We start from the raw sequence: 16,304 nt of genomic DNA, 5'->3' as shown, positions 1-16,304 counted from the left end.
TGGTCTTCAGTCCTGAGACTGGTTTGATGCAGCTCTCCATGCTACTCTATCCTATGCAAGCTTCTTCATCTCCCAGTACCTACTGCAACCTACATCCTTCTGAATCTGCTTAGTGTATGCATCTCTTGGTCTCCCACTACGATTTTTACCCTCCACGCTGCCCTCCAATACTAAATTGGTGATCCCTTGATGCCTCAGAACATGTCCTACCAACCGATCCCTTCTTCTGGTCAAGTTGTGCCACAAACTCCTCTTCTCCCCAACCCTATTCAGTACCTCCTTATTAGTTATGTGATCTACCCATCTAATCTTTAGCATTCTTCTGTAGCACCAAATTTCGAAAGCTTCTATTCTCTTGTTGTCCAAACTATTTATCGTCCATGTTTCACTTCCATACATGGCTACACTCCATACAAATACTTTCAGAAAAGACTTCCTGACACTTAAATCTATACTCGATGTTAACAAATTTCTCTTCTTCAGAAACGCTTTCCTTGCCATTGCCAGTCTACATTTTATATCCTCTCTACTTCGACCATCATCAGTTATTTTGCTCCCCAAATAGCAAAACTCATTTACTACTTTAAGTGTCTCATTTCCTAATCTAATACCCTCAGCATCACCCGACTTAATTTGACTACATTCCATTATCCTCGTTTTGCTTTTGTTGATGTTCATCTTATATCCTCCCTTCAAGACACCATCCATTCCGTTCAACTGCTCTTCCAAGTCCTTTGCTGTCTCTGACAGAATTACAATGTCATCGGCGAACCTCAAAGTTTTTATTTCTTCTCCATGGATTTTAATACCTACTCCGAATTTTTCTTTTGTTTCCTTTACTGCTTGCTCAATATACAGATTGAATAACATCGGGGAGAGGCTACAACCCTGTCTCACTCCCTTCCCAACCACTGCTTCCCTTTCATGTCCCTCGACTCTTATAACTGCCATCTGGTTTCTGTACAAATTGTAAATAGCCTTTCGCTCCCTGTATTTTACCCCTGCCACCTTTAGAATTTGAAAGAGAGTATTCCAGTCAACTTTGTCAAAAGCTTTCTCTAAGTCTACAAATGCTAGAAACGTAGGTTTGCCTTTCCTTAATCTTTCTTCTAAGATACGTCGTAAGGTCAGTATTGCCTCACGTGTTCCAGTGTTTCTACGGAATCCAAACTGATCTTCCCCGAGGTTGGCTTCTATTAGTTTTTCCATTCGTGTGTAAAGAATTCGTGTTAGTATTTTGCAGCTGTGGCTTATTAAACTGATTGTTCGGTCATTCTCACATCTGTCAACACCTGCTTTCTTTGGGATTGGAATTATTATATTCTTCTTGAAGTCTGTGGGTATTTCACCTGTTTCATACATCTTGCTCACCAGATGGTAGAGTTTTGTCATGACTGGCTCTCCCAAGGCCGTCAGTAGTTCCAATGGAATGTTGTCTACTCCGGGGGCCTTGTTTCGACTCAGGTCTTTCAGTGCTCTGTCAAACTCTTCACGCAGTATCGTATCTCCCTTTTCATCTTCATCTACATCCTCTTCCACATTATGTATTGAAAAACCAATTACGCTGCTATAATTTTTATTGAGCTGTTCTCATTGCTGTGAGGTCATTTCGAACCCCATGGTCTTTTTCACGCTATTTGCAAAAATTCAGTCCTGAAACAAACATTTTTGCGACTTACGAATTATTTTACAATTCTGAATTACTTACATCCGTAGCACATCGTTATTGCTGGTGCTGTGGAAATGTTATTATAGGTGGAGATTGTACTAACCCTCCGTTTATGCATATACTGCACGATGTTGTTGCAGATGCCAGACTGAGATTCATTGAAAGAACCCTAAGGAAATGCAATCCGAAAACAAAGGAAGGAGGATACAGTACGCTTGTTCGCCCACTTCGTGAATACTGCTCAGCAGTGTGGAATCCGTACCAGATAGGGTTGATAGAAGAGATGGAGAAGATCCAACGGAGAGCAGCGCGCTTCGTTACAGGATCATTTAGTAATCGCGAAAGCGATACGGAGATGATAAACTCCAGTGGAAGACTCTGCAGGAGAGACGCTCAGTGGCTCGGTACGGGCTTTTGTTGAAGTTTCGAAAACATACCTTCAACGAGGAGTCATGCAGTATATTTCTCCTTCCTACTGATTTGTCAGCTGTTACAATCTTTGTTTTGTTTACTGGAATTATCGTTACTTCTCTGATTTATTTCATGGGTTTGCGAGTAGATATAAACTTTTTTCTGTTTATTGGTACTATGATAACGTCTTGGTTATTAATATGTGGATTTATATGATTTTGTCATCCTTGTGTTGTTTACTGGTGCTGTTATCATTTCTTAATTTATTTACCAGTGATCGATTTCGATGGTTTCAATAAATTTGTCGACGTAGTTTTTATGTTTTAATTCACTATGTGCATTCAAGATTTTGTTGGGAACGGAAAATCACCATGTAAACTAATTAGGACGCGCCATAGAAATGTAAGACATAGCATCGAAGGGCCCGAAACTAAATCTTCTGGTAGAAATAGAAATATACACTCATGCGCACAAATATCCCTTCAAAATATTAAATTTACAAAATGAATCAAAACATGAAAACTATATCGACAACGTAATTGAAATCATCGAAATCGATCATGAGTAAATAAATTAACTACAGATAACACACAAGTAAACAAAACAAAGATAACGAAATCATGCAAATCCACAGACTGATAACCGAGACGTAATCATAGTACCAATGAACAGAACAAAGATTTCCAAAGATAGTAACATCTTGCAAACCCGTAGAATAACAATCCAGAAATGTAACTATACTATATCGTTAAAAGCTGTCGAAAGAGGGTTTCAAATACAATAATAATAGACCATCTCAAAAAGAGTGTGCAGTCCTTGCATAAACTGAAGGTTAATACATCTCCCCCTATAACAACATATCTACAGAATCAGCAGGAACCATGTGCTAAGGATGTAAATAATTTAAAATCGTAACATAATTTGCAAGTCACGAAAATGTACATAAAAACGTTTGTTTCAGAATGTTTTGCAGATAACTTGAAAATTAGTATGGGGCTCTAAATGATCTTATACGAGTAGCAATCAGAACAGCTCAATGGAAACGTTATAGCAGCGTAATTGGTTTCTCTATATATAATGTCTTTACAAAACTTTCTAATTAAAGCATCACAACGCTTCTCGCCGACATACTATAATTATCAAATGCCTTATTCTTTCTTTACGCTCGCGTGCTAAATACGTACTGCACATTAAGTAATTGTTACATCGCTATGGCGGCGTGTAGCGGCACCAGTGACGCCGGAGAGAACATAAAAGCTCTCGGTTGAAGGCACTGCCAGTCCATCAATGTCACGACTCATGATGCCACCGCGATACGTGGTATGTACAATGCCCCTTACGTCAAACTGCGGATAAGAGGTTGAGCGAAGGCGACGCTCTGTCGTGATGAAAGTCTCCGTCCTCTTTTTCACTCCTGTGTGTATTTTACGTTACTAAAATATCCAAGTCACCCCCGGTAAGAAGAAAGATAAAAATCCCTCTAATGATGCCGAAACTTCAGTGAAACATGTCTGGCAGATAAAAGAAAAGATGAAAAGTTGTGTTTTGTTCAAGGCGGACACTTTACAAAAATAAAACTATATCTTGGTTTTAATAATAATAGCGTTTGTCTATTCTCATAGGAACGAAACAGCTGTTGTGACTGGGTCTCTTTTGCTTTAGTTGGGTAGTTGTTCTCGCATTAACAGCTGTACAACGCAGCTTTACGTTATTTTCGTATAAAATTTTGTGTTCGCGAAAATACTCTATATCTCAGGTAATGATAACCTTACGATGTTTATCTTTATACCACCACGTACTGCTATGTATTTCGTTCTTGAGGTATATTAACACATCGACATTCATGCCGCGGTCGCGTAGTACGGCACAAGTTCACGCGTTGAGAGTGGGTAAAATTGCGCGGTAGTTAACCCTGGCGACAGACGCTGGGGTCTTCTGCACCCCAGCCATATTTCCTTTCTTAATTACACGTATTTTTAACTGCAGCAAATGCCGGACAGCATGTAAGCTAGATTGGTAGCGCTGCCCTGAGAAGCCAATATGTTGTAGATCGATAGTTGGTAAGGAGTTGGCTGCACCCAATTGCATGTTCCGTGATCAGGTGTGCGTTTCCGACACGCGGGATGACAGCAGAAAAACCATGCCAAGAAGACGCAACTCCTGCGCCAGCAAAAATGATAATAAAAAAACCAAAGAACACCAGCACTTCATGTCACAGAAGCAGCTGTGATGAACACAGAGTACAGATATACTACCAGTGCATAAACCAAAAACAGTAATAAGAAACTATCTGGCTAAGGCCAATCTGTAACTTCTTTGTTTTATTAATAAATTTAACTGGATGATTATTATCGCCATTATCGATTAAATTGGTTCTATAGTTTTAATCGTTCGTAACCAAGAAGCTGAAAATTTTTGCTTGTATGTATCTGTTCATCCTTAAATTGTCCGCCCCGATAGCTGAGTGGTGGCGCCACGCTGCCTCAGCGTGTTCGGTCAGAGAGCCGATTGGCCTCTCTAATAAAAAACTGAGTGTAAGGAACAACAAACGAAGTTGAGCGGGGTGATGTGACGTCCGCAACGACCAAATACAATGATCAACAACGGAAAAAAAGATGATCAGCATGACGGATTGGCATCCTACGGGCCCGAGTTCGAGTCCCCGCTGGGTCGGGGATTTTCTCCGTTCAGGGCTGGGTGTTGTGTTGTCTTCATCATAATTTCATCCCCATCCGGCGCGCAGATCGCCCAATGTGGCGTCGAATGTAATAAGATCTGCACCAAGGCGGCCAGAGCTGCCCCTTAAGGGGCCACCCGGCCAATGACGCCCACAGCTCATTTCCATTTCCTTAAATTAAATTTATTTTCTTGTAAAAATGAGAATAAAGTGGTTCAACTTTCCTTAAACTATTGTTGAAGTGCAGGAAAACTGTACTTTTTAAAAGTTAATAGATACTGGGTTTTTATATACCGCAGGCTCAATCACACCGTCCTTTAACAAGTACGCTGTTCCAGGTTTAATATTATCCATTCGCTAGCATTATTAATTGTTTTGTTAAAAACGAACGTTAAAATAGATACTACACGCAAATTGCATGTTTCGAATAAACACTTATTTATTATTCTACTCTCTGTAAAAACTATACAGCGAACATACACTCCAGAAATGGTGGAAGTTACAATGGAAAAATAAGTGCCAGACAGCATATCAAAATATTTTTGAGGCTTTCGTGGCCGTTTTCGTCGTATTACCTATTGACTTTTGTCTTGGCAATATCGGCTGACGCTCGTTCAACGATTTCTCTGACGTTTTGCTAGCCGAAGGTGCACCTTGCGATCTGCCACCAGCAATGGAAGGTGAACATTTGATTATGCATATACGTCAGTTAATACTACAGAAATTCGTGAAGTTTCGTTCAGTATGTCGCTCATTATCTCATAAGGGCCCTATCTTGCCTCACTGTCATTGTAGGACGAGCCGTCAGCAGCTCCCGTCTCCACGACTTTTTCCTAAGAATTAAAGACCGCCATTTCCTACTACCATCCTTACTAAAATACGTATCTCAGAATAACCCTTCCATAGCACAAACGAGGCACATGTGATTAACGTTCCTATAGTTCCTATCAACAGAAGAGTTATATGCGAGTGCAGGCTTTCTCGGCGAATTTCATATATGAAGTCTTCGCGGGTTGTCAGCCGAGTAGCATCGTTGTCTCGTAGCAACCTTTCGATGGAATGCGTCTCCATCATCTTCAGGCGAAGTGTTGGGATATCGTCGGTTGCAGGCTTATATCTCTGCTGGATATAAGCCCGCCACCGACGATATCCCTTCGCCTGAAGATGATGGAGACGAATTCCATCGAAAGGTTGCTACGAGACGACGATGCTACTCGGCTGACAACCCGTGAAAACTTCATATGTAAACAGTTATCTGAACTCATTCCACGAGACCCTGAGGAAGCACATGGCACAAACAGTCTGGCACACACAGTCTGGCACACACAGTCTGGTACACACAGTCTAGGAATGAGAAACTTAAAGGAAACTCTTCTCCAGTAATCAGACAAATGAAGCTTTCTCCCAATAATAGCATTTCGTCAGGAACGGAGGGCCGAAGAGTGCATCCGCAGCGGTGGAGTTTGATATACTCGTATGTGGCGTGCGCCAGATAGTGAGGGTAGTACTCAGGTTGTCGGTGTTGGGCAGGTGATCCTGTGCGGCGGCGCGGTCAACTCGCCGCAGCTGCTGCTGCTGTCGGGCGTGGGCCCGGCGGAGGAGCTGCGCGCCGTGGGCGTCCAGCCGGTGCACCACCTGCCGGGCGTGGGCCGCAACCTGCACAACCACGTCGCCTACTTCGTCAACTTCTTCATCAACGACACGGACACGCAGGCGCTCAACTGGGCCACCGCCATGGAGTACCTGCTCTTCCGCGACGGGCTCATGTCGGGCACCGGCATCTCGGAGGTCACCGCCTTCGTCAACTCGCGCTTCGCCAGCCCCTCCGAAGACAACCCCGACCTGCAGTACTTCTTCGGCGGGTACCTCGCCAACTGCGCGCGCACCGGACAGGTCAGTGTTACTACTCATACGGGCTACTGTACCTCCTCTTTGTTTTCTTGGTCGTCAGTCTTGTGACATGTGGCCCAAGATGATTTCCTCTCTTGTGCCAACCTCTCCATCACAGAATATCACTTGTGTTGCGTCCGTGGATGAGTAACAACAAATAACAGTAGGTGTGAGATGGCAACGAGTTTATTCCACAACAAGGGAAAAATCGAAAACAGAGAAATAGTCCAGAGCAGCCAGTGGGATGGCTATCAGCAGAGCACATGGATGCCACAGAAGTTGGATTGTCGTGAAGCAGATTGGCTTTCGCAGTCCCAGAACCTCAAATCGCTTGATACGGGCAAGTCTTCAGGTTCAGATTGTATACCGATTATGGTTCCTTTCAGATTACGCTGATACAATAGCTCCCTACTTAGCAATCATATATAACCGCTCGCTCACCGATAGATCTGTACCTACAGATTGGAAAATTGCGCAGGTCGCACCAGTGTTTAAGAAGGGTAGTAGGAGTAATCCATCGAACTACAGACCTATATCATTGACGTCGGTTTGCAGTAGGGTTTCAGAATATATATTGTATTCAAACATTATGAATCACCTCGAAGGGAACGATCTATTGATACGTAATCAGCATGGTTTCAGAAAACATCGTTCTTCTGCTACGCAGCTAGCTCTTTATTCGCACGAAGTCATGGCCGCTATCGACAGGGGATCTCAAGTTGATTCCGTATTTCTAGATTTCCGGAAAGCTTTTGACACCGTTCCTCACAAGCGAGTTCTAATCAAGCTGCGGGCCTACGGGGTATCGTCTCAGTTGTGCGACTGGATTCGTGATTTCCTGTCAAGAAGGTCGCAGTTCTTAGTAATAGACGGCAAATCATCGAGTGAAATTGAAGTTATATCAGGTGTTTCCCAGGGAAGCGTCCTGGGACCTCTGCTATTCCTGATCTAGATAAATAACCTGGGCGACAATCTGAGCAGTTAGGTTGTTCGCAGATGATGCTGTAATTTACCGTCTAGTAAGGTCATCCGAAGACCAGTATCAGTTGCAAAGCGATTTAGAAAAGATTGCTGTATGGTGTCGCAGGTGGCAGTTGACGCTAAATAACGAAAAGTGTGAGGTGATCCACACGACTTCCAAAAGAAACCCGTTGGATTTCGATTACTCGATAAATAGTACAATTCTCAAGCTGTCAATTCAACTAAGTACCTGGGTGTTAAAATTACGAAAAACTTCAGCTGGAAAGACCACATAGATAATATTGCGGGGAAGGCGAGCCAAAGGTTGCGTTTCATTGGCAGGACACTTAGAAGATGCAAAAAGTCCACTAAAGAGACAGCTTACACTACAATCGTTCGTCCTCTGTTAGAATATTGCTGCGTGGGGTAGGTTCCTTACCATGTGGGATTGACGGAGGACATCGAAAGGGTGCAAAAAAGGGCAGCTCGTTTTGTATTATTACGTAATAGGGGAGAGAGTGTGGCAGATATGATACGCGAGTTGGGATGGAACTCATTAAAGCAAAGACGTTTTTCGTCGCGGCGAGATCTATTTACGAAATTTCAGTCACCAACTTTCTCTTCCGAATGCAAAAATATTGTGTTGAGCACAACCTACATAGGTAGGAATGATCATCAAAATAAAATAAGAGAAATCAGAGCTCGAACAGAAAGGTGTAGGTGTTCGTTTTTCCCGCGCGCTGTTCGGGAGTGGAATGGTAGAGAGATAGTATGATTGTGGTGAATTGCAGAGTAATCACGTAGATGTAGATGTAGAACCTGGTCGAAACCCTTATGATGGCGGTCCAATGGTGTGGCATCGTGGTATTAGCGAAGTCCAAGTCGAAACTGCAGGAATGATTTTTTTTTTCCTTTATTGAGTTTCGATTCCCCCCGAAGGGGGCGGGCTGGCGGCATCTTAGTACGCCGCATTTCAGCGTACAGTATTTTTAAAACATGAGAAGGAGATAAGAAACAATAAAAGCAGGCGATAAAAACGGTGACTTAAATTGTAAAATCTGCGGAAAATTGTGGAAATTGGCGATGCTAATAAATAAAATAGTAGACAGAATTAAAAAAACACGGCAACAGTCTGGTTTCTGTTCGCAAGAGATATAAAAATTACACCCAGCGACAGTATGATTTCCGTTCGCAAAACTTCGGAAACGATGCACAACACTTAACACTCACTTGAAACCCTGCACTAAAACGTTGACATAACGTTGACACATCACAGCCAACAGCAGATGAGGGGGAGGGAAATCTGGACAGATGAGGGGAAAGAAAAAGGGGGAGGAGAGGAAAATGAAGTGGGGGAATACTGAGTTTGTATATTTTGCTTATTTTTTCATAGTTCCACACAACTTCTTCCTGTTTTCTCGATTGATCTGTGTTCAGTTTTTCAAGGCCTATCCACTGTGCCAACTTATAACTAAATCTGAGGGGGGTGCGATGGGGAGGTTCCCTTGTCAGAAGAGGGGGTAGGGCAGATGCGAGAGGGGAAAGGCAAAGAGGGGAATGCAATAGGACTCGGGGGGGGGGGAGGGAGAAGTGAGCCAGAGGGTAGGTGGAGAAAAAACAGGATGGACGGGGGGGGGGGGGAGAGGGAGCCCAGAAAAAGGACAGAGGAAGAGTGGGGGAGGTGAGGATCAGAGCTGATAGGAGGGATAAATAGAGGGGCATCATCTGGGTGGCAGAGTCGATGGAAGCCACCTTGGGAAAGGAGATAAAAAGTGTAGAGTTGGAGGGTAGGGTGGACACAACGGTGAAGGCGCGGCAGAGGGCGGGGGTTGCAGAGGAGAGGAGCAACCAAGGGATGAGGGGGATCAAGGCGGCGGGAGGTGTAGAGGACGCGGATATGTTCGAGGAATAGGAGCAGATCGGGGAAAGGAATCAGGTCGTAGAGCATCGGCGCTGGGGACAGGAGGCGTATGCGGAACGCGAGGCGGAATGCATGGCGCTCGAGGATCTGGAGGGACTTATAGAATTTGGGGGTGGGGGGGGGGGCGGCAGGAATGAACAGCTGAATGCGCTTATAAAGCCCCTTTCGGCGAAGGACTATGCCCGCTGTCGATGAGCCTACTGCGGCATTGCACAGCATGATTGGCGTGGTACCGTCGTGTAGCTATTTGATGTACGTATGCTGGCCTGGCGTTGCTGTTACAGAGGAGGCAGCTATGCGCATGGGCCGCGCATGAGCTGTTCAACTCGCCAGCACTGTGCCTGCGCTAAGAACGTCTGGCTAAGAACAGTTTGTGGCACGTGCGTCACTGCATCTGACACTACAGGTTTTACGAGTGCCAGCAGCCGTCTCCGGAGAGGAAGGAGTCATTATTTCAGACGAGTTTAATAGTTCTTGAGTGCGTGTTTAAATGCATACACGTTCTCGATAGCACACGACAAAATTAAGACCCTTATTGGATACCTTTTCAACCCTGCACGGAGCTGAGCGTTTACGAAGTGTGGTGGACAAGTCGACTAGTGTGACGTCACAATTCATTGCAGGGCCAGTATATCTCGTCAGCTCGGCAGTGGACCATCTGAAACGTGACCCGCGGTCGCGTGGCGGCCGCCACAGTCGCGTCGTGCAGGCATTGATTGTCATGCTGCCCCTAATTCTTGTGAGTTAATTCCACGTTTTATTTCCTCACTGGTTGTGTAGTGAACCTCTTCATTTCGTAGTTCGTCAGCCCATCTAATTTTCAACATCCGTCTGGAGCACAGCATCTCTAACTCCTCGATTCTCTTTCTTCCCAGCTTTCCTGACGTCTAAGATTCACTGCCACACAATTATGTACTTGGAACGTACAATCTCACAAAATTTCTGCCTCAAATTGTGGCTGATATCTGACACAAATATAATTCTCCAGCCCAGGAATGCCCTCTTTGCCTTTGCTAGTCTTCTTTTTACGTTGTCCTTGCTTCGCCCGTCATTTCTTATTTTAGTTTTATTTGCTGTATTTTTATTTTTATTTCTTCGCCTACTTCGCGGTCACCAATTCTTGTATTAGTTTTCTTATTTCTGTAGCTCCTCGTTACTGGCGTCTTTCTCTAGTCTACTCCAGTTCATATTCTGCACTTATTTAACTGTTAGTTCCATCTACAGTCTACTGTAACGCATTAATAGAGTGAAAAATCCGCTTCAGTTGCAGGCAAATTCTTATTTATTGCACGACCGGTTTCGAAGCCGGAGGTTTCATCTTCACGTGCCACTAAATAAATGTGAAAACATAAATTTGTTGCGGTGAGGCCATTCAGTCACATCAAACAGACGCATGATAGTGCAGGCGCTGAGGTTGATGGTCCTGCTCTCCCACGTCATTGTTTGACATTGTTTTGTTCCTCTGTGACTGACTGGCCCGTCCGGCCGACAGTTATGTTTCCATAATTATTTGGTGGCACCTGAAGATGAAACCTCAGGCTTCGAAACCGGTCGTGCAATAAACACGAACTTTCTCGCAACTACAGTGAACTTAATATTCTGTTAATATTATCCTTGGTTGCGGATAAATATTTTGTAGTGTAATGTAGTTTAGAGGATGATGGCATATTAGGCCTCTAGAGCAACTCTCATTCACTGCGTCATTGTGCACTCCGAGAATTATTTTTAAGGTAACTAGTCAATTAAAATATGCAGGTGGGTGCAGGAACACCTGCTAAAATCAAAATATGGTCAGGTAAACATACAAGGTGTTCTTACAAGAGATAGTGTGTACTGGACGTAAAAGTTCGGCCACTGTCCTAAAATAGGCATTAGTTTGATGACATTATTTGGTATGCTCATTCTTTCACATCTTCCATCTCTGCAAAAAATCACGAACACCCGGCAGTCCTTGAATTTGGTCACACGCTTGGGACATATGATTCTGTAACGTGTGCTCTCTGTCAATCATTCTGGAATACATCAGTGCTCAATACGTAGTCGGTAGACAGCAATCGAAGAATAGGAGAATGCGATGGTTTTGCTACTGCACTTTATCATCGAAACCAACACTCATGAAATGTTTCTGTTAGGTACTGTCGTACAGGATGCAGAATGTCAGGTGGTGTCCAGGCTTGTTTTTTTTTGTCATCCTCTGTTCAAATACTCTTTTGGTGCAGTTCTTCACACCAGCCAGTGCATGGCCACTGATCTTTCAGTACCTACTGCAACTTACATCCATCTCTTTTTCTCCTACTACAATTATTGCTTCTCCCGTCCTCACACTTCCCTCCCTCACCAAACTGAGGATCTCTTTCTGTCTTAGGATGTGTCTTATCAACCGATCCCTTCTTTTAGTCTCGTTGTATCATCAATTTATTTTTTCCCAGTTCAGTTCAGTACTTTCCCATTAGCTGTTCTATCTATTCATCTACTGTTCAGCATTCTTCTGTAACAGCACATTTCAAAATCCTCTATTCTCTTCTTGTGGGAACTGCGTATCGTCCACCTTTCACATCTGTATCAGCCTACAGTCCACACTAATACCTTCAAAATATACTTTCTTGTACTTAAATTTACACTAGATCTCATAAATTTCCTTTCTAAAGAATCTTATTCCGACAGCTGTTTGCAGCTACTTTTTGGGTCCGCAGGAGGTTTCCGAGCAGGAGGTTTCCGAACGTTATTCCTGTAAACAAAAAAGCTTTGAAGCTAAATGCTGACTAAACCAATGGCCAACGAAAAGATGAGTTTTCGTTTATAAACTATTTATGCTTTCTGTACGCTACTTTCCCGTATACTGCTCTGTTTTTCTCGTTGGATACCTTCTGGGTGTACCAATGAACTATCTTACTATTTAGTGTTTTAATTATTTGCTAGCTCTGCCTGGCATGTATTACAGAACCTCTTTTTCTTTCTAAGTAGGTAGACAGACGCATAACAGACATTTATGTCATATTTCACACACACACTCCACATACATTTAACAGATTTGACAAATAATTGTACCGATATCTCATCTTGATCTCTAGCGAATGTCTTTTCGAGAAAAAAAGGAGTTTCCACGGCAACTGTTTGATTCTGCCCTGATTTATGCCATATTACTCTGCAGAGAGCATTAAATCTATCTGTCATGTTGAGCCGTGTGGCATACATAATCTTTGAGCAAAACCATGATGTGGTTGATCCATTACACAAAGCAAATGAGGGACAAGCTGCTGTCTATCCTTTCAAAGAGTTCCATGTGAACTAATTACATGATATAAATACAAACGTGGACCCTCACGGCACATTATACTGATGTGGGGATACTTCCTAATATTGTTCAAAAATGGCTCTGAGCACTATGGGACTCAACTGCTGAGGTCATTAGTCCCCTAGAACTTAGAACTAGTTAAACCTAACTAACCTAAGGACGTCACACACATCCATGCCCGAGGCAGGATTCGAACCTGCGACCGTAGAGGTCTCGCGGTTCCAGACTGCAGCGCCAGAACCGCGCGGCCACTTCGGCCGGCCCTAATATTGTCTTGGACTTCCTTTTGCCCAGTGTAGTACTGCAACTTGACATGGTATGGACTCAACGACTCGTTGTAAGTTCCCTGCAGTAATCCATAAGGGTGAAAGGGTGAAAGTATTAGCGATGCAGAATCTTCTGCGAGAACTAACCTCTCGATTATGTCACATAAATGTTCGATGGCATTCATATCGCTTGCTCACATTGTGCCGAATGTTCTTCAAACCAATCGTGAACAATTGTGATCGGCTGAGATGGTGCATTGTTGTCCATAAAACTTCTATCCTTATTTGCGAACATGAGGTCCATGAATGTCTGCAGATAGTCTCCAGGTTTTCGAATATAACCATTTCCAATCAATGATTGGTTCAGTTGGACCAGAGGACCCAGCCCATTCCATGTAAACACAGTCCAAACTGCAATGGAGCCACTAGCCGCCATGAGCTTTCGCAGTGCCTTGTTGACGATTTGGATCGATTGCTTCGTGGGGTCTGCACCACAGTCGAACCTGTCCTCAGGTCGTACAAATGGAAATTGGGACTCGTTTGACCAGGCCACGGTTTTGGAGACGTCTAGGGTCCAATCGATATGATCAGGAGCCCAGGAGAGGCGCTGCAGGCGATGTCGTGCTGTTAGCAAAGGTATGCGCCTTGTTCGTCTGCTGCCACAACCTTTTAACGCAAAATTTCGCCACACTGTCCTAGCAGACATGCTCGTCGTCCGCCCCTGATTGATCTCTGCGATTATTCCACGCAGCTTGTCTGTTAGGACTCACTACTCTTACGCAAACGCTTCTGTTCTCGGTGCTTAAGTGAAGGCCGTAGTCCACTGCGTTATCCGTGGTGAGAAGTAATGCCAGAAACCTGGCATTCTCGGCACACTCTTGACACTGTGGCTCTCGGAATATTGATTCCCCTAACGATTTTGGAAATCGAATGTCCCATGCCTGTAGCTCCAACTACCATTCCGCGTTCAAAGTGTGATAATTTCCGTTGTGCGGCCATAATGACCTTGAAACGTTTTCATATGAATCACCAGAGTACAAATGACAGCTCCCTCAATCGACTACAATTTCGTATCTTGTACGCGATACTACCGCCATCTCTATAGTTGCATATTGCTATCCCACGACTTCTGTCAGTGAACCGTAAAATTGCTACTGGTCAACCAAAGGTTATTAATCTCAATCAATAGACATAATGTAAAGTGGAAGTAGTTGCCAATGAATAACTGGTGAAATTACACACAATTGTCTGTAACACTCTTTATTCAAATTTGGTATAAGACTTTACGATATTCTTTTTAAAAAAGAAACACCAATCATTTAACAAATAAGTCACAATTTACGATAGGAAAGGACTGTTAAATTATTAAATTATTATAAAAAGCTGTATAATATTTCAATCTCAGCTAAATTACATTTAATGAAATTCATTAAATGGCACAGACTCTAACTTGTCTGCAACATATAAAGACAATCCTGTTTACAAAAGTTCTCAAAATAGAAAAACTGAAACGCATGAGTCATGCACACGGGGGACACTCACAGTTAATACATTAACATGTATAGAAAAAAACCTACCCCCATGAACCATGGACCTTGCCGTTGGTGAGGAGGCTTGCGTGCCTCAGCGATACATATAGCTGTACCGTAGGTGTAACAACAGCGGAGGGGTATCTGTTGAGAGGCCAGACAAAAGTGTGGTTCCTGAAGAGGGGCAGCAGCCTTTTCAGTAGTTGCAGGAGCAACAGTCTGGATGATTGACTGATCTGGCCTTGTAACACTAACCAAAACGGCCTTGCTGTGCTGGTACTGCGAACGGCTGAAAGCAAGAGGAAACTACAACCGTAATTTTTCCCGAGGGCATGCAGCTTTACTGTATGGTTAAATTATGATGGCGTCCTCTTGGGTAAAATTTTCCGGAGGTAAAATAGTCCCCTATTCGGATCTCCGGGAGGGGACTACTCAAGAGGACGTCGTTATCAGGAGAAAGAAAACTGGCATTCTACGGATCGGTGTGTGGAATGTCAGATTAATCGGGCAGGTAGGTTAGAAAATTTAAAAAGGGAAATGAATAGGTTAAAGTTAGATATAGTGGGAATTAGAGAAGTTCGGTGGCAGAAGGAACAAGACTTTTGTTCAGGTAATATAATAATGGCGTGTGACGAGGGCCTCCCGTCGGGTAGACCGCTCGCCTAGTGCAAGTCTTTCGATTTGACGCCACTTCGGCGACTTGCGCGTCGATGGGGATGAAATGATGATGATTAGGACAACACAACACCAAGTTCCTGAGCGGAGAAAGCGTCCGACCCAGCCGGGAATCGAACCCGGTCCCTTAGGATCGACAATCCGTCGCGCTGACCACTCAGCTACCGTGGGCAGGTGAATACAGGGTTATAAATACAAAATCAAATAGGGGAAATGCATGAGCAGATTTAATAAAGAATAAAAAAAATAGGAGTGCGGGTAAGCTACTACCAACAGCATAGTGAACGCACTATTGTGGCCAAGATAGACACGAAGCCCATGCCTACTACAGTAGTACAAGTTTATATGCCAACTATGCAGATGATGAAGAAATTGGTTCAAATGGCTCTCAGCACTATGGGACTTAACATCTGTGGTCATCAGTCCCCTAGAACTTAGAACTACTTAACCTAACTAACCTAAGGACATCACACACACCCATGCCCGAGGCAGGATTCGAACCTGCGACCGTAGCAGTCGCGCGGTTCCGGACTGAGCGCCTAGAGCCGCTAGACCACCGCGGCCGGCGATGAAGAAATTGATGAAATGTATGATGAGATAAAAGAAATTATTCAGGTAGTGAAGGGAGACGAAAATTTAAAAGTCATGGGTGACTGGAATTCGAGAGTAGGAAAAGGGAGAGAAGGAAACATAGTGGGTGAATATGGATTGGAGGAGAGAAATGAAAGAGGAAGCCGTCTGGTAGAATTTTGCACAGAGCATAACTTAATCATAGCTAACACTTGGTTCAAAAATCATAAAAGAAGGTTGTATACATGGAAGAATGCTGGAGATACTAGAAGGTATGAGATAAATTATATAATGGTAAGACAGAGATTTAGGAACCAGGTTTTAAATTGTAAGACATTTCCAGGGGCAGATGTGGACTCTGACCACAATCTATTGGTTATGAACTGTAGATTAAAACTGAAGAAACTGCAAAAAGGAGGGAATTTAAGGAGAAGAGACCTG

At 43.6% G+C, this 16,304-nt stretch overlaps 1 protein-coding gene across 1 annotated transcript in view; it reads left to right on the top strand.

Annotated features, from left to right (window-relative positions):
- LOC126203159 (glucose dehydrogenase [FAD, quinone]) overlaps nt 1–16,304 on the top strand; it is a 509,426-nt gene that overhangs the window by 484,121 nt on the left and 9,001 nt on the right. Inside the window, exon 8 of the mRNA XM_049937401.1 lies at nt 6,288–6,650. Within this exon, the coding sequence (XP_049793358.1) occupies nt 6,288–6,650 (363 nt within the window). The remainder of the gene's footprint in view (nt 1–6,287; nt 6,651–16,304) is intronic.

The sequence above is a fragment of the Schistocerca nitens genome, chromosome 9 (assembly GCF_023898315.1).
Source record: "Schistocerca nitens isolate TAMUIC-IGC-003100 chromosome 9, iqSchNite1.1, whole genome shotgun sequence".
Classification (NCBI taxonomy): Eukaryota; Metazoa; Arthropoda; class Insecta; order Orthoptera; family Acrididae; genus Schistocerca; species Schistocerca nitens.
Note: the sequence above shows the minus strand (reverse complement) of the source record. Positions and strands in the feature narration are given on the sequence as shown.